The sequence below is a fragment of the Bombyx mandarina genome, chromosome 09, assembly GCF_030267445.1.
Source record: "Bombyx mandarina strain Sakado chromosome 09, ASM3026744v2".
In the NCBI taxonomy this organism is placed as follows: domain Eukaryota; kingdom Metazoa; phylum Arthropoda; class Insecta; order Lepidoptera; family Bombycidae; genus Bombyx; species Bombyx mandarina.
This window is the reverse complement of record NC_143216.1, coordinates 5605895-5625034: the sequence shown is the minus strand read 5'-3', so window position 1 is coordinate 5625034 and position 19140 is coordinate 5605895. Positions and strand designations below refer to the sequence as shown.

General features: G+C 38.8%; 1 protein-coding gene across 7 annotated transcripts in view; it reads right to left on the bottom strand.

The window, feature by feature from the left end:
- LOC114240758 (uncharacterized) overlaps positions 1 to 19140 on the bottom strand; it is a 37344-nt gene that overhangs the window by 12013 nt on the left and 6191 nt on the right. For 4 of the 7 annotated variants that reach the window (XM_089729699.1, XM_028171420.2, XM_089729698.1 and 1 more), the window contains exons 4-5: positions 3253 to 3353; positions 1968 to 2138 (exon numbers count right to left, since the gene is read on the bottom strand). In XM_089729699.1, coding sequence (XP_089585825.1) covers positions 1968 to 2138; positions 3253 to 3353 — 272 coding nt within the window. Of the gene's footprint in view, positions 1 to 1967; positions 2139 to 3252; positions 3354 to 14424; positions 14577 to 19140 lie in introns of those variants that run through there. The other 3 variants (XM_028171414.2, XM_028171416.2, XM_089729700.1) reach the window with 2 other exon arrangements.

Sequence of the window (19140 nt, the reverse complement as noted above, 5' to 3'; positions counted from 1 at the left end):
GCTACATATACTACCACAATAAATACAACAATTTAGTTTTCTTTTCAGGTTTCGGCAGTCGTAGATATAACGAACACTTCTGTTACGGTTTAATCTAGTCTAGGGCTTATTATATTTTTATTTTGTTATTTCCGACATTTGGAATACATTTTACATCTTTCGTGGTCACGGAAGTTCTTTTATATCACGATAACGATACGTGTTTTTTATTCAAAACATTTGGGGTTATAATTGAATCTCTAGGCCGCATAATATATTTAAGGATATACCACGAATATTTATTTTATACTAGATTAATTGATATTATAAGTTGGAAAGATATTACATTATGGTTCTATTATCAAAGACTTCATAATCGTCAAATATTTCTATAATCACAGATTTCGCCAAAATTACACTATAGACAATAAATATTAACCTATTTTCAATTTGACCACAGAATATGAGCAATAACAAACGTTTGACAATAAATATAAGGTATAGTACATAGATTATACAGTAAAATATATGTGTGTGTCAAATATATGGTAGTGTCTGTAATGTTTTTTTTTTATTAATTTACTGTATTATTAGTGCATAATTAAAAAAAATTAGCATTCTGCACTCTTTCACTATATTCTCTATAAGTGTGGGAAATTTTATACTCCTCCGTCCGCGCAATTTTCCTAAAAAGGTGTACAAAATGTTTGCTTCACGTATTAGTATATAGATAATATTATAGATATAACTTTTACGTTATCTAAGGTTGCCTTTTAAGAGAATGAAGAATGCAGCTTGTTTACGATTTTTCTTTAACGAATTATTATATAAATGTCGGCGAGAATTAAACAACAGGAGTTATAAAAAAATTTCTACGCTATCAAACAATACTTTACATTAAAATAATTAAAATACATAACTCTTCCGTGACTTTCAGTAGTGAGCATAAAGTTTCTCATTTCATAAGATATTATTAACACACTTTTATAACTAGACAAGTTAAACCTGATCTCGCTCATTTGCAATTACGATTTAATTTTTGTTAAACACCCGTTGAAAACAGTGTTAAGATGAATATACATTAAAAATAAACTTTTCGTAATTTATTGATGGTACAAAATGTTTTTAGTATCAAACAAAAATTGTACACTACTATCGAAAATACGCACGAGTACATAGATGACGAACAAACAAATAGTCTGATTTTTTTATTTTATTAAAATAGCATAAATATATTAATGTGTTCGAAAAGACCGAAATTGTAAAATGAAAACAAAAAAAACGCGATTAAGCAGTAATTTTATTTTAATTGCGCCAACAACGTAAGAAAATACAGGATTTTATTAGCCTCGATTACGTGTTATATTAAGTCACTTTACCTACGAATATTGTCTCAGGCATGTCGTTCGTTAGTGCTTCTTCGCTGTCGGCTATGAACTATCAGTAAAAGGAGCAAGTAAAGCCACATAGCTGCTTCCAATCTTTGCCAAATACTTTACACTAATGAACGTTTCCGTCACCGGTGGGCGGATTTCTGCCAAACAAGAGACGACAGACAAAAGGGAGAATAAATACGGGCATTAAACTCTTATGAAAATAGATTTGTATTTCATAAATAATATCTAGTTTAATGAATCATCCTCATGGTACATTTAAGTGTCTGGCAGATCTTAGTTATTACAGAATTTCGTATGTTAATAACTTATAACTGCTATAAACTACAACAGTAAAATATATATAATATATATTATCTTTAGACAAGAACAATATGAGTCACGAAAAACATTACCACAAATTAGATGAATTCTAATGTTTAATTATTATGTGGAGAACATGTATTCTGAAAATATTTGACTTCGGAAAAACAAAACAAACGTTTGTACCAGAACGATCTAAAATAGCACAATAAAATGTTTTTGCAATGAACATGACGGATGGTACTAATATGTGGGTAACGCCATCTGAACTAATGACTTCGTAATAAGTACCTTTGGAAGTCTTAATAAATTCTGAGTAACCTTTGGCATGTTTTTCTATATCACTGTCCCAACATTTAGAAATCTGCGTTTTCGATTTCTCAGGAGGCCAATACGAGTCAAATCGATGCTTAGTGCGAACCGTCGTATCTAGAATAGCCTGGATTTGTGTTACATCCAATTCTGGTAAAGCAGAGATAAACTATTGCTATAAATATTCGTTAATTATAATAGTATAATAATTGAGTAATGGGACTATGCTAGCGTTAAAATTCGTGTTACGTTTAGAATGCCTTCTATAACAAAGGAATAACATTGTGTAAAAATTAAATCCATAACGGCTACCTCGCTTCTACAGACTGGGATGCATAATTGCTTTGTTTTAGCAATAAGCAAGGAGATCCTTGAACAAAAACTCAGTACGTAAAGCAGTGAATAGGTATTTTCGTGCATTCCAGTTTTAAGGATGGGACAGCCGTTTTTAAAGGAAAAAAGAGACTTCATCCTATAATTAGGGTAATTGGCTGAGTTTTCTAGTCTATCTAGCCATTTAAGCCAATAGTAAAATCAGGTATATGAATTCTTGTTTTGCTTTTGCATGACTAAACCTTTAAGATCGTCCAAAACAATGTATTTTTTGTTTGTTTTAAGGACTTCCTTATTTTCTTTCTGATGTTTTCACACGACACACCCATTATAATTAATAAAACTGCGTCGTATTAAGAAAATATTGGTCTGAATTTCTTTGAACGTATTTTTTGTCCTAAACTTTATAAAAGACATTTGTGACTATTAAGAGCCAATATTAAAGGGATAGCCCCAAGATATTTCCTTAAAAGAATCATATTTAAAAAAATTATCTTTGAAAAAAAAAGTTTTCGGTTCTCGAAATAATTACAAACACCGTCTTTACTATCAGGTTCCAAATTAAAGTCCTTTGCCACGCTTCAGCGCAAAATTTGAATTTAAAAGGAACCTTCTTTATCTTTATAATATTATTATTACCTTTTTGTTCAAGTTACGTTCAAATGAATTGAGGTTCGAATTTTTATTTTTCATTTAAGTTCAATTCAGTTTGAGTAGCTTTACTTGATTTTACTATACATACAACATCAGAAATGAATAAATAATAAATACCATTTTAATATATTGTAATTAAAAAAAAAAAACTGCACCAAATAAATATACTTTTTTTTTTTTTTTTTTAAATTTATTCTTATTTCCTTTAGTATATTTTGTTATATTAATATGTATGGTATGTTATTTTGATTAATTTAAAAAAATGTTTATAACTCACTGTATCCTTTGCGGTTACGCTCTTCCTCTTCTAGCATTCTTAAGACGGCGGAGTTAGCTAAGTTCGCTGGCTTATCCGTTGTCGGGTTGTTGAAGTCGATTCTGTGGAAAAACATTTAATTTATAATTGTGAATGGTTGGAAACTATAACCGTCGTCGTCTGTGTCATGTAGATATATTTTTATTTTATTTATTGCATAAATGGTTTGACGAGCTCACAGCCCACCTACTGTTGAGTGGTTACCGGAGCCCATAGACATCTAGATAACGTAAATCCCGCCACCCACCTTGAGATATGAGTTCTAAAGTTTCAGTATAGTTACAATGGCTGCCCCGCCCTTCAAGCCGCAACGCATTACTGCTTTACGGTAGAAATAGGCAGGGTGGCGGTACCTACTGGTGCGGACTCATAAGAGGTCCTACCACCAATAAGGTAGCTTTTTTTTTTTTTTTTTCCACAGGAGAAAATCGCCGGATCCCCACCCGCGCGGCAGGTGGGGTATGTGGGAGTTGAACCTCACTAAAAACTCCTGCCGCTCACAACCGGCGCCCTACCTCGGACCGGGCCGGAGCCCAGTCGGGGCTATTGAAACGGCGGGACAGGGTTGACGCAGAGCACATTACATCCATCCCACCGTCCCACGGACGCCGGACCGGTGGCCGCCAGCGACACGACCACCGGTTCCCTCGTTCAGCGGGCCGAGAGCCCGCTTTGATGGCGCCGCGTTACACCTTCCCCCAGAGCGGTCGGGGGAACGCGGTCTACCATCACCCGGCTTCCTATTGCGGGTGAGCGTGCATAGCACGCCACCCCACGTCTGGGTCTCTCCCCGCACACAACGGGTGGGACCCCTAGCTCTTAGGGGGCCAGGTCACGGATACGACCCCGGTCCCGACCCCCTGCTCGGCGGCGGCGGGTTTCTGCGTAGTGAGGAGAGCTTTCCCTCACTCGCTCCGCCGCCTCCTTCTGCAAGATGGTGCACTCGCAGAAGTCGAGCATAGCCTTCCATGACTCATCGCTGCCAAGCATCGACGCCACGACGCCAGGCAGCGACAAGTCAGGTCCTATCTTTGCGACCAGGACACGGCGCTGCACCTCCCACGCGGGGCAGACAGCGAGCGTATGCTCCGCCGTGTCCAGGTCGTGTCCACAATGGTGACACCTCGTCGTCGGCTCAGCCCCTATCCGGCGCAGGTACTTCCCGAAGCATCCGTGTCCGGTCAGCACCTGCACCAGACGAAAGGTGAGACGTCCTTCGCCACGATTCACCCAGTCATCAAAGACCGGGTAAACTGCCTCGACGGCCCGTAGCCCCCACGTGGGGTTGGCCAATCGCCTCGACCACGACTCGAGCACGGACCGCCGAGAATGGGCCTTCCGCGCCCGCAGCTCACTTTCGGGGACACGCGCCACGCCCCGAGCACGAAGCTCGCTGCGCCACCGATAGTCGGCAGCGAGCGACTCCGCCTCCAGCTCCCATGGCGGCGTCCCCGCCAAAACACACGCCGCCTCGAAGGAGACGATGCGATATCCGCGGATGACCCTGATGGCAACGGTGCGCTGCGGCCGGCGCAGGAACCGAGCCATAGTGGCCCGGTTGCGCGGCTCAGCCCACACAGGTGCACCGTACAGGGCCATCGATCGCACCACCCCCGCGTAGAGGCGGCGCACAACCTGATCCGGTCCCCCAACATTCGGGAGCAGCCAGCTCAAAGAACCGGCCGTCCTCATCAATCGGGGGACCAGCTCCGCAAAGTGAGCACGAAAAGCCCACCGGCTGTCCAACACGAGGCCGAGGTACTTCAACTGCACCCCGACCCCTATCCGGACGCCTCCAACCACGATGGTGGTGTCAACGGGTGGCGCCCTCCGCGGCCCGTGAAACCACAGAGCCTCGGATTTACTGAGCGCCACGTCGAGACCCAGCCTCCTTATCCTTCCGACGACGAGGGCCACTCCCGCTGTGGCGAGACGGGCAGACTCCCTATAATCATCCCCCCGGGCCACGACCAACGTGTCGTCCGCGTAACAAATAACGCGGAGGCCCGGGAGGAGGGCGCCCCTCAGCACCCAGTCGTACCCGATATTCCACAAGAGGGGGCCGAGAACCGACCCCTGCGGAACACCAAGCACGACCGGAAAACGATGAAGGGTCCCACCGTACCCGGTACATACGACCGACCTGGCCCCCAGATAGGACCCAACCAGCCGGCGGAGGTAGAGGGGCACTCCATGCCTCTCCAGTGCCCCCCCTATCACGGTCCAGGGCAGAGTGTTAAATGCGTTGGCGATGTCAAGAGACACCGCCAGCGTCACCCCACCCCGATAAACGGCCTCGTCCGAGAGGGACCGCACGCGAAAAATTGCATCCACGGTCGAACGGCCCTCCCGGAAGCCGTACTGCTCCGCCGACAGGTCAGGCCCCACCCCGACCAGGTGCCGAACGATGCGGGCAGCCAGAATACGTTCCAGCAATTTTTCCGCCTCGTCCAGCAGTACGATGGGACGATACCCGGCGGCTGTATCCACCGGGCGCCCCTCCTTCCTCAACAACACAAGTCTACCCGTCCGCCAGAGCGACGGAAACCGTCCCGACTCCAAGCAGCCATTATATAGCTCAAGGAGCCGGTCCCCCAGGGCACAATAAGGTAGCTAACATGTTGTCGCATGTGTTGAGCACCTTTTACTTTACGTTCATTCTTAAATAGATAATGATCCCGTCGGCCTCCGAGATTTCTATAAAAGCTGTACGCAATCAGCCTATTTTACAGCCTATTTTATCAGCCTATTATACAGATGTGTAATGTGGCAAACAGAAATCGACGCGACGATAAGCTATGTTTTCCAAAAACCAAAGCTACATTAAAGAATAATAGTATACTAGGTATGAGCGTTAGGATATTTAATAAACTACCGAAGAAATTAAGAGACTTAGATGATTTTAATTTTAAAAAAAACCTAAAAGGTAATCTTATTAGTGAAAATTATTATCACGTGAATGATTTTCTTGGGGATGACATTGAAAATAAATGGATTTTTAATTATTAGTTGAATTATGGATGAATGAATGGTAAATTATATAATATTATAACTATGCACTGCACTAAAATTCGCATGTCAAATAATGACAAAGCATACACGCTGCTTTTAATTTATGTAATAACTCATTTTCACTATGCTTGGCGAATAAATGATTTCTTTCTTTCTTTCTTTCTTTGCCTATCAGCAACCTATCAGCCTACCTTTGGCCGGTCAATCCAAAGACCCGTATAATATAAGTTACATCACCACTAGGGCATTTACAAAATACATTAGAATCCTCGAATTAAAAGCTTAAGCCGGTGTCACGTAGCATTACTGTTATTGTTGCACAAAGAAACATTACATTGATGGTATGTTTATCAAACTGACATAAGAACTCACGGCTCACCTGATGTCGGTATTAGTTTAATAGATATTTTAAAGTGTATTCTTTGTCTATTTTTTTTTTTTTTTTTTTTTTTTTTTTTTTTTTTTTTTTTTTTTTTTTTTTTTTTTTTTTTTTTTCAAAATTTTATTTAACTGTAAGAATAGCTGTGTATGCGTGTTGTATGTCACAAGCAAACGTTTTTTTTTTGACTCTGGAGCCTAACCTCGCATGTGGTACCCGCGCCAAGGGTCGCGCGTGACATGTGGGACTAATTGGCCGAAAATACATAGTAGGGGTCCACCCACTAAAAGACCATTCCCTTACATTTCTGCCTAAGTGCCCGAGCCCAGAGAGACGAAACCCAGGCGGGGAATTACCACGATCAACACTACATCCAGACGCGCAGCCCACCTCAGGACGCCCGGCCGCCGGAATCGTCTAGGTGAATCGATGACGACCCTACGTCGGCTGTCACGGTACAGCAGCCCGTCGGGCTGACACCGAGCGGTACCGCTGGTGTACCCCACTGGATCCGAACCAACCGGATCAGACCGCGATACACTACCAACCAGTCGCTCTTCAACAGTTACGTCAAACTGACCCATTCAAATCGCCCCATGACCTTCACCGGGAGGTTTTTTTTATTTCTATTGCTAAGATGGGTGGACGAGCTCACAGCCCACCTGGTGTTAAGTGGTTACTGGAGCCCATAGACATCCACAACGTAAATGCGCCACCCACCTTGTTAAATAAACAAACGTCTATTCTTTGTCGATGGGCCACTAGAAAAATCTACATACACGTCCAATGTTAAACCAGAGCCAGAGCATAATAATATGTGTGCTAGACGAAACTCAACAAATTACCTTTGAAGTTAAAAAAATATTAATTCTGAGAATACATAAACTACTTGGAACATTTTATGTTATAAAAGCTGATTGTGGCGTAGACAAGCGCTTTCAAACGAAATAGAAAGGTTTTTATATTTATCGCAACCCAAATTTTTTACATCCTTTGACAAAGTATGTGTATAACGAAACGTTTCAAAGCCATGTTTGTTTTTATTGAAATTTAAGTAAACATATAAAGCATAAAGAAGAAATATTAAAAATAACAAGATATCGTAGCGATATTTTCTTTCGTTTTTTGAACTAAAATTAATGTAACGAAAAGTAGCAGAGTTTAAACTGCTAAACTAGGAAAATTAATAAATTTCATTAGAAAAAATAATTAAAAATGTTTTTTATTTACTTCAGAAGTGTAATAATAATAATTCAATGATTTAATAAAGTTCATGTAATCGATGTTATAAACTTTTTTTTAATTTCTAATGTGGACTGTGTATGTGACTTATTTACTTTTTGCTGAAAAAAACTTAGGAATATTTCAAATAGTTTCTTATTTTATTCTTATTGCCGTTTTCTTAAAAATATAATTTATAGACCATAGTACATCACTTCAACAGATGATATCTGCATGAATAAAGCTGGCTAACAATATTTCCTAATGATTCCATTTTATCTTCACTAACAGTCTTCTATAATAATATTTATTTTCTTGCAGTAATGACTTCTGTGTTTTATATCAATTATGATTCAAATACTTTGTCGAAAGAAAATATACACATATCAATAATTACGACATATTGAACTAATTACTAATTTCATTTTCAATTAATAAAATACGACAAAAGGCAGTTTGTATGTTTCGTTAAAACTTTCCCCGATGCACGCTAATTGTAATGAATTCACACTTGCTCGGAAAGTTGACACAAAAACTGTTTCAACTCGATCCGATGAACACAGGAAACTGTGAGAATTTACTGTGACAACAATGTGACTGCTATTCTCTAAAGGTTCATTTTACTTTTTTATTTATAGTACTAGCTGACCCGGCAGACTTCGTAGTGCCTCAATCGATAAACAAAAGACTTAAACTTTTGTATAAAATAAACTTAAAACAAACAAAAGGAATCCGTCCGACGGGGGACACATCAACGGAAAAACAAAATTATTTTATTTAATTCTGAGCATTTTCATATTTATCTACCTTTTAAACCTTCTCTGGACTTCCACAAATCATTCAAGACCAAAATTAGCCAAATCGGTCCAGCCGTTCCCGAGTTTTAGCGTGACTAACGAACAGCAATTCATTTTCTATATATATAGAAGAAGAAGATTATTTATTGAGTAATTTTGTTTGTTTAACTTACAATTAAAATTGTTAGTGATGCAAATAAATATACAGAGCATTTACCAAATAAGTGTCCGTACTTACTATAGTGAACGATATAAACTGCCTGGCTAGTTAATTCTTTCTATTCAGTGATAAAAATGATCAGAAATGAATATAATTATTAGCTTGCTAAAGTCACGGCCCTCTAGTATTAAGCCGCGAAGATTTTTAAGGTAACAAAGTGATGTCCTCCTTGAAACATGAGCAACAGTAACAGTAATAGTCTTGAACAATTTTACTCTCACTGGAACCACGAATGCTATGCAACGTAGGGCACAAATAATTAAACAGGGAAACGACTATTAAGGACAGAAGTGTTAAGGTAATGTAGAGATAGTACTTTGAACTGACTGGGGTCAACTATCCCCAGTAAATAGCCGGACATATTATTTAATGATAAATCACAAGAAAGTGAAAGAAAGCTAGAAGTTTTTTGAGGTATATCTGGGGAGATATTCTGTAAAAAAGCTTTCAATAGCCTCGATCGCTTGGTGTTTAGTGGCTATATTACTATGGGATCAAGTTACGTGTCCCAGGCGGTGTTATATCTGTTAGAATATTTGACATTTGAGGTCTGAGTGTACTTTTTCGTACGAATAACCTATCGAATTCTGGGTTTTTTTGAAGTTATTAATTATGAATATCTTTTTAATCTGTAAATTCAGGATAATTAAAAAAAATAAACCGTGTCTTAAATACTTAATGAAACACAATTTTTTTTATAATTTAAAAGGTTGAAAGCTTCGTAAAAGTCGTTTCTTGTAAGAAGATGAGTAATGACGTTGGACGAAAAGCGACACGTGTAAAACAATCATCAGTTATAAAATTATTTCTAAAACAAAATCGGAAACCGTGTTACCATAATGGATCTGGCTGCTATGTGTACATAACGTAATTGTGTTTACGAATTTTTTTAACGTAAAAATTCACGGTTATTTCTTATGAAAGGGACATACAATATTTTATACAATAAGTTTTCCTATATTTAATATAGTTTGTTGGCATGATGTCATTGGACTAGTAAATCTCAAATATCAAGTGTATATCTATGCTTTTTTTTTTTGGTCAGGAGGAAATCGCCGGACTTCCGCCCTCCCCTGGGGATGAAGGGCGGGGCATGTCGGAGTCGAACTGACTAAAACCTCCTGTCGCTCAACAACCCGCGTCCGAACCTCGCATGAGACAGAACCCATGAAAAGGCAAAGGGGGGAAAGTGAAGCGTTTAGTGCGGAGCACATCTCTCCCATCACCCTCCCCCTCGGGACGCTGGACTGGCGGTCGTCGGCGCCACGACCACCAGCCCTCACGCTCGGCAGGCTATCCGGAGCCCGCCTAGATGGCGCCGGTTAGAATGGGTTATCCTACGGAATATCCCGCTGGGTCAGAACCAGCGTGGGTCGAGGATAGCCGGCCTTCCATCACCCGGATGCTCTTGCGTAAAACGCGTGCAGAGCAGCTTGCACGTCGTCTTCTTAGGCCCCCTTCGCCGGTCCCTAGACCGACATGTGAAGGGGATCCGAAACCCTTAGAGGGCCAGGGCTTGGGCGAGATCCGCCTCCCTGGCCCCCGCCCGACAGCGGCGGGAGGCGGTGGGGCGTGTTTCTCACGCGCCCCGCCGCCTCCTTCTGCGAGATGGTGCACTCGCAGAAGTCGAGCATCGCCTTCAACGACTCGTCGTCGCCGAGCATCGATGCCACAACACTTGGCAACGACAAGTCGTTTCCTATTTTTGCGACGAGGACACGGCGCCACCCCTCCCATGCGGGGCAGGCGACGAGCGTATGCTCTGCCGTGTCCAAGTCGCAACCACAATGGTGGGACTCTGCCGTCAGCTCGGCTGTGATCCGGTGCAGGAACTCACCGAAACAACCATGCCCAATGAGCACCTGCGTGAGCCGGAAAGTGAGGCGTCCTCTGTCACGATTCACCCAATCCACAAGGACCGGACGAATTGTCTCGACGGTCCTACGACCAGCCGAAGGATCAGCCAGCCGTCTGGACCATGACTCCAGCGTATATCTATGCTAGTAAACAATAAGGACAACTCCGTACAGTACCAAAAAAACTAGATGAATTGCAACTGCAAAGCTTTGACGTAACGTGGAAATTAGATAATATTATAATTAAGAATTGACAACCCATTAATTTTTACAGTTTTATAATCTATGCTATCTATCTATGTTTATAAACATGGCTTAATAGCAAGCCGAGTATTTTATTATATTAAATTAAAATATATTTTGATTATGTTCGTATGATGGTCGTCGTAAAAAAATATTATTTTTCATAGCGCTTTTGAAACATATTATGTTTCAAAATTTTTAAATTATTCGAATGTCTTGAAGTTGATGAAAATTATGTATTTTTTTTATTGCTTAGATGTGTGAACGAGCTCACAGCCCACCTGGTGTTAAGTGATTACCGGAGCCCATAGACATCTACAACGTAAATGCGCCACCCACCTTGAGATATAAGTTCTAAGGTCTCAGTATATTGACAGTTAGTTTGTCTTGACTATTCAGAAATATAACTAACCAAAATATATTTTCCTCAAAATTTTGACAATGTAAACTTGGTATTCTATGTAACAAATAAGTACATTAACATTGTTATTAATAAAAGTGACCGTGTCCCCAAGATATCAAGCTACCATATAAAGAAATCGAGTTTACACTCACCTCAGTGCTCCTTTATTGGTAACGCAATCAGATGTCAGTGTCAGACTTAACGTGTCCCAATGCACAAACATAAATAGAGACTGGACATACGAATTTGAGTGTTTGTATGGAGTTATTTGTATGCTTAGAAATACTGACATATAGAGGAAAATTCTCGAGGCGGGAACGGTAAACAATTGTAATCCGTTAAACCAATCAAAACACTTATTGTTTAAGAAATATTTAATTTTTTTATTGCTTAGATGGGTGAACGAGCTTATGGCCCACTTGATGTTAAGTGGTTACCGGAGCCAATAGACATCTACAACGTAAATGCCGCCACCCACCTTGAGATATAAGTTCTGAGGTCTCAGTATAGTTACAACGGTTGTCCCACCCTTCAAACCGAAACACATTACTGCGTCACAACAGGTGGTGGTGGTAGGGTAGGTGGTAGGTACCCATGCGGACTCACAAGAGGTCCAACTATCAGTAAAAAAATTATCCGTAATCTAAAGCGAAGATGCCATGTCCAGTTTGTCCAATTCGCTGACATTAGATGATTTTGTGTTACATTGCCTTCTGTTTTACCCTCTAAATAGATTTGACGAGCTCACAGCCCATCCGCTTCATCTAATGCTAAGTGGTTACCGGAACAAACTTCATTTTAAAACACCTTTCGATTAACAATGCAATTTCAAGCACCTTAAACGAAAATTTTAAATAACATGACGAAAGTTTTACTTGAGGGCAAAAAGAAAGAGCAAAAAACAAATAAACGACTCGCTGTTGTAAAAGAACTAGCATCTAAATGTTTATTAATAGGATAAAGATCCGTTTTTCAACGAAACTACATTTTTTTTTAAATACACGAATAGCTCTCAGGTTGCACAAAGAAAAGCGATCTTTCCCTGGACTTGTTAATGAATGTACCATTGTAGACTTTGCAGCTACTCCTGTCTAATTAATTCTATGCGCAGCGTCATTGTACTTTGTCGTCATCTTACAAAATTTCATAAATATAAAAATGTTTGTACGGTGGGTTATATCCATAATTTTATTTGAATTCAACAAGGTACTTGATACCTTATATTCTCTCAATATCAGTTAAAATTTGTTTTTGCAATATAATTTCATGATAATTCATTTGAACATTCTTTAAATTGCATTGGCATATTTTTAGCATGATTTTATAAAATTTAATTTGACCTAAATCTATCTATATATCTTTGTAACGGAATCTTTCACTTAATTTCACTAACGACAAGATTTAATGAAAAAGTCAAATGTATGAACCGATGACTTTCATTTGGAGCTGCCTAAACTTAAATGTGACATTTGTAGTAGACAAAGTTTAGTCTCACAATCTCCACTTCGCCCTCATACATTTACGGGGTGTGACAATCTCATACATGGACAGGGTGTGACAATAGCCCGCTCTTTAACGCAGCTTATAGCAATGCCAACCGCCCCTAGTTTTTTTCCTACTTATCCTGGTAACCTCGAGGGGTTATTCTAAATTCATCGAGCCAGTATGTGAGCTCGCGGGGATCAAACCGGGTGTGTTGCTAACACTGGCCCTAGCAAGGGCCGTGCTTCGCAGAATCTACCACCGGATCGGAAACGCGACCCACTGATCCGGCGAGAAACTCAGTGGGCTGTCTCTGTGGGTTAGTTTACTAGTCGAGCTCTTCGTCGCAAGCGACGGGCTCGACGAGAACGATGACCGGTGCTTGAAGTACCTAAAAGCACCGTTAGTGGATCGTAAGATCCGAAATGAGGTGAGCCCCTAGATCCGGGACGCTTTGTAGCTCCCAGTCTCGCACGAATGAATTTGAGGTATCAATGCGACTAAAGATACGTGGAGATTTCGATTATTAAACCCAGCATGTTTTCAAGAGGTGGCTGCTTGTACTTGAATCCTGGAGAGCTACCATTGCAGAAACTAATATTAGCCTACACGTGTATTATTTAACGCACTGGACAGATATCATCCACCTTTTTTTTTGCTTAGACGGAAGGACGAGTTCACAGTCAACCGGTGTTAAGTGGTTACTGAATCCCATAGACATCTACAACGTAAATGCGCCATCCACCTTGAGATATAATTTCTAAGGTCTCAAGTTTAGTTACAACGGTTGCCCCACCCCTCAAACCGAAACTCAATACTGCTTCACGGCAGAAATAGGCAGGGTGGTGGTACCTACCCGCGCGGACTCACAAGAGGTCCTACCTCCTAAAATTATAAATGTCGTCACCCATTATTTTTAAGTTTAAATAAGGTTCTACAGTAAAAATGTTGCCGTGTAGTACACATAAGGTAAGTTTTAATTTGGATTAGAACTAAAACGAGTTCTCAGATACATTTTTGTACAGTGTTGTGTCATAAAAAAATATAAAACTTGGCCTTCAATTTTTTTAAAACGCACCAGAAATCTGTTAACTGCACTTTCAACAATCGTTATATAAATGTATTAATACATAAATACATTCATATTTTTAAAGAAGATTTTTTTGGAAATAATATTAGCAGTAGTACCTTTTAATTTTTAACGACCTATTTCAAAGCAATGTAATAATAATGTAAGTAGTTATGTGATATAGAGATTTATGTGTGACCAGAACTTAAAAGATTTAAGCTAGTAACGTGAAAAAGTATAAGTGAAGAATTAATGAACTAACTCTTAAAAAATGTCTCTTTCTCAAAATAAGTAAAATTATATAAACTGTAATACCAATATTATTTATATATATACACCGTGATATTATGGCTTTTTAAATTATTTTTTTAAGTATTTTCTTCTTATTAATTTTTCTTTCTAATAACGTAACCATAAATTTAATTTGGTATTACTAATATAAAATTCTCACCCGTTTGTTTCGATGAACAGCGCCATAATTAAAACACACGCGACACGGTTCCCTAGAAATTTATTATTCCGCAATTCCAAATTTTATTTGTTTTTGTTATGAATATTTCTGTTCACGTTAATGATTTAAACGAATCGAACGAATCCAATTACATAAGTGCTCAATAATAAGAATAAAAATGCTATAAATAATCGTATTAACAGGAAAATGTAAAAAAAAAAATTTAATAAAAAAAAATTATTATTTTAATAACGTCACATGACAGTTTGCGATCTTTGTGCGAATACGCATAAGCAGTGTAATGCGTCGCTGTGCCGCGACACGACTAACGACAGTACTTCTCGCCTAGTTTATCTTGACTTTTACATATTTCTTCCTACAACAATAACACCTAGTGTCCGTATCAATTTTCTGCACGAAAGAACGTGTTAACAACGATCTGTGATGTTGTCGGACGATTTTATCTTAAAATTCGTGACTTTTTAAATCGATTAACGCACGTCGGGTTCTTTACAGAAATCAACTGCTAACTAAGTATACGAAGTACGCTCAAGATAATTTGATTTAATGTGGACTTTTTTTTATTGCTTAGATGGGTGGAACGACCTCACAGCCCACCTGGTGTTAAGTGATTACTGGAGCCCAAAGACGTCTACAATGTAAATGCGCCACCCACCTTGAGATATAAGTTCGAAGGTCTCAAGTATAGTTACAACGGCTGCCCCACCCTTCAAACCGAAACGCATTACTACTTCACGGCAGAAACAGCCAGGGTGGTGGTAGCTACCCGCGCGGATTCACAAGAGGTCCAACCGCCAATAATTACGCAAATTATAATTTAGCGGGTTTGATGCAATATACATATATGAGAACCCAAAAAATTACTACCTCTACATTTCATGCGCATCTCCAAGCATTATTTTAACTATATAAACGAAAGAAAAAATAAGAAATAGTTCTGCGTTTGAATTTACGAAAAATACGTTCGCAAAATCATTCGCTCGATTTATACAAGCATACCTCTGATGTTTCGCGTTACCGGTCTGCGTGCAATGTTGGCTCGATTAGTGAATTTTCATTCGGTTAAATGTCAGTGGCCCCTCAGTAGCTTCCCGCTCCATAATTGAACGGTCAACGGCATTCAAAAACAACTAAGCCACGTTTATCTTTAGCTACGGTGCTCATTAACAGGTATTCCTCAGTACCTATTACTTACTTAGTATATTATTGTACCTAATATATAACAGTACTTACTTAGTATATTATTGTACCTAATATACTAAGTAATAATATACTATACTTTACTGGAGGTAGGACCTCTTGTGAGTCTGCACGGGTAGGTACCACCACCCCGCCTATTTCTGCCGTGAAGCAGTAATGCGTTTCGGTTTGAAGGGTGGGGCAGCCGTTGTAACTGTACTTGAGACCTTAGAAGTTATATCTCAAGGTGGGTGGCGCAGTTACGTTGTAGATGTCTATAGTCTCTAGTAACCACTTAACACCAGGTGGGCTGTGAGCTCGTCCACTCATCTAAGCAATAAAAAAAAAACTAAGTTGTAATCCGACATCAACAGAATAAAACAAAACACCATCAAGGTATTCGAAGTCAAATAAATTTGTTAGGAATAACTCAAAAGCTAACTAGTCTGGTTTTGGTAAAATTCAAATTGGACCACAAGAGAAGCACCAACTTTTATATAAAACGTTATCAAAATCTGATCATCACACATAAACAAAACAATTGATAACCTCCTCCTTTTTTGAAGTCGGATAACAACAAATTTAAATCAATACATCCCTAACCTAAAATCTGCATCGCTAATGTTATTCATTTGTGAATTCCTTTATTTTATGTTTGTTAAATATTGGCTATTCGCTCACTTATGTAACATTTGTTTGGTAGAAGCGTCTTATGAGTCCGCACAGTTAGACAACACCACCCTGCCTATTTCTGCCACGGACCAGTAATATATTCGGTTTGAAGGGTGTGACAATCGTAATACCGTACAACTGAGATTTAGATCTCAAATGTCAAGCTGGATGGCGCCATTCAAGTGACGTCTACGGTATAGACTATATTTACTAAAAAGTACTTAAAGGCTGTGGTCTTGGTTTGTTATATCTTTATTTTTTATTGAAATGTATACTAGAAAAATATCCAATGTTATATTTCCAAAATATCCATAATTAATATTTCGTACGTCACCACAACACTTTCATTGTTTTAGGACTATACTATACTATTTACACATTGTAGTTTGAGCCGTTTATTCAACTTGCTAATAGATAGACATGCATACATATATATTTAAAAAAATGTGCCTTTATTGTTCACTGAATAAAATTCGTAACAATGCTTAATGTTCCAATATAATCGAGGTATTTAATCACCTATTGTATTTATTATTTTACATAACACGAACAGACAAACATAATGCCAACTTCGTGTAAAGATATTGATGGAGCTTATTATGAAGCCGTAGCTTTAAAGATAGGATGCCTTATGTACTTATATCAAGCGATGCGACTATGTCGGTGTTCAAAACCCGCATTCAGGTAACAAATATGTACCTAACACTTATTCACGAGCGATTTAGTTGTGGAAGGACGTATTATGAGTCCGCACAGGTACCACCATTGTGCTATTTTCACTGCGAATCAGTCATGCATTCCGGCTTGAAGTTTGGGACATCCATTGTACAATGAAATTAAGATCTCGATCTTATGCCTCGAGTTGAGTGAGTGTCGACTTTACGTTCTTATGTTCTCCAGGCAGTTTGTGATTGACAACGATTGCGGTAATATCTATATATTAATACGTGAAGCAAAAACTTTGTATCCCTTTTTACGAAAATTGCGCGGACTGAGGATTATGAAATTCTCCACACTTATAGAGAACATAGAGAAAAAGTGCACAATGCTAATATTTTTTTAAAATAATGCATAAAAGATACATATTAAATAAATAAAGAATACATTACAGACACTACATACCATGTATTTGACACACACACGCATACATACTATTTATTGTCAAACTTTTGTTCTTGACGTCTGTGGTCAAATTGAGAATAGATTAAATATTTATTTATTTTATTTATTTATTACACTTCATGTAAAATTTACATTGGCGGACTTAATGCCTAAGGCATTCTCTACCAGTCAACCAAAAGTAGTGCAGAGTAAATAGTGGTAGGTGCAATGAAATTTATATTAGGTTACGAATACAAACAAAAAAAGTATATCTACATATATACGAAATCACATATACATACATACATATATACACACACATACATACATACATATTATAAATATTGTTTGTCTTTATTAATAATTTTTATAGTGTGGCCTTGACGAAATTTATGATTATAGAAGTATAAAATACAATCATAATAGTGTACAAACTTACAATTCCAATTAATTATAGTCGAATTTCGACTATACTGCGGGACCACTAGTTAAAATAAAAAACACGAAACAATTAGAATTTAATTTGTTGATAATGAAGTCTAAAATACATTGCGTACAAAGATTATATATTGCTATTCAAACCGACACGCGTCATTGGTTCGAATCAGAAATAATTCGTTAAATGGTAACCCACTCGCACAAATGCGAACCACGCAAACATCCGTCAGGATTCAGAGTAGCTAGGTATGTATAGATTCAATCTGTATTAAATCGATTTTTTCGCAAATACAACCACAATAGAAGTGTGTGATACGTGAACTCGATCGATTCGAGTTTAGGACGAATGAGTCACTCGATTGGTTTATTGGCACACAAGTATGTTTTGTCAGACAAATGTCTGCCAATGTAAGTAATATGCTTATTTTAGTTTTATGTAAGTGCACTTTGTTTATTTCGAGCGATGCGTAAAGGTGTTGGCGCCTGTTCGTTTTGTGTGACTCATTGACTGAAGTTGGTGGATAAAGTGACTGACTTTTATTTTGATTGAAGTTGGTGGATAAAGTGATTGACTTTTTACTGGTGGTAGGACCTCATGTGAGTCCGCACGGGTAGGTACCACCGCCCCGCCTATTTCTGCCGTGAAGCAGTAATGCGTTTCGGCTTGAAGGGTGGGGCAGCCGTTGTAACTATACTGAGACCTTAGAACTTATATCTCAAGGTGGGTGGCGCATTTAGGTACGTTGTAAATGTCTATAGGCTCCAGTAACCACTTAACACCAGGTGGGCTGTGATCTCGTCCGCCCATCTAGGCAATAAAAAAAAAACTTAGTTTGTAAATAAAAATAAAATACATGAAAATGAAATTACACTTAGACTTACCAGCCCATTAATTGAAAGTAGTTTTTCTTTACAGTATCAAAAACATTTTTTGAAAGTAGTAAAACATCAAAGTTTTGAATATTTCATTTTAATTTACGGAACATAAAATCACTTGTGCCATACAGCATAAAAATACCTATGAATCACTTTAATAAGAAAATAATAAAAACTTAGTCATTAAAACTTGTGCCTTGAAGACACTAAAATCGAATATGAGGGCATACGATAGAAACGAAGAATGTGTTGTAAACAATAATGGAAGGCAGTTGAATAAATAAGTCGTCATTCTTCTGGCAAACATTCGATAGTAGGCTAAGTACTGCTTTCTCATTGTGTCTGGTCCCCACAATTGTATGAACAGGACTCATGAATGCGGTTCTGCGTTTTGCAAAATGCTCAGAAAATTAATAACAAACGTAAAGT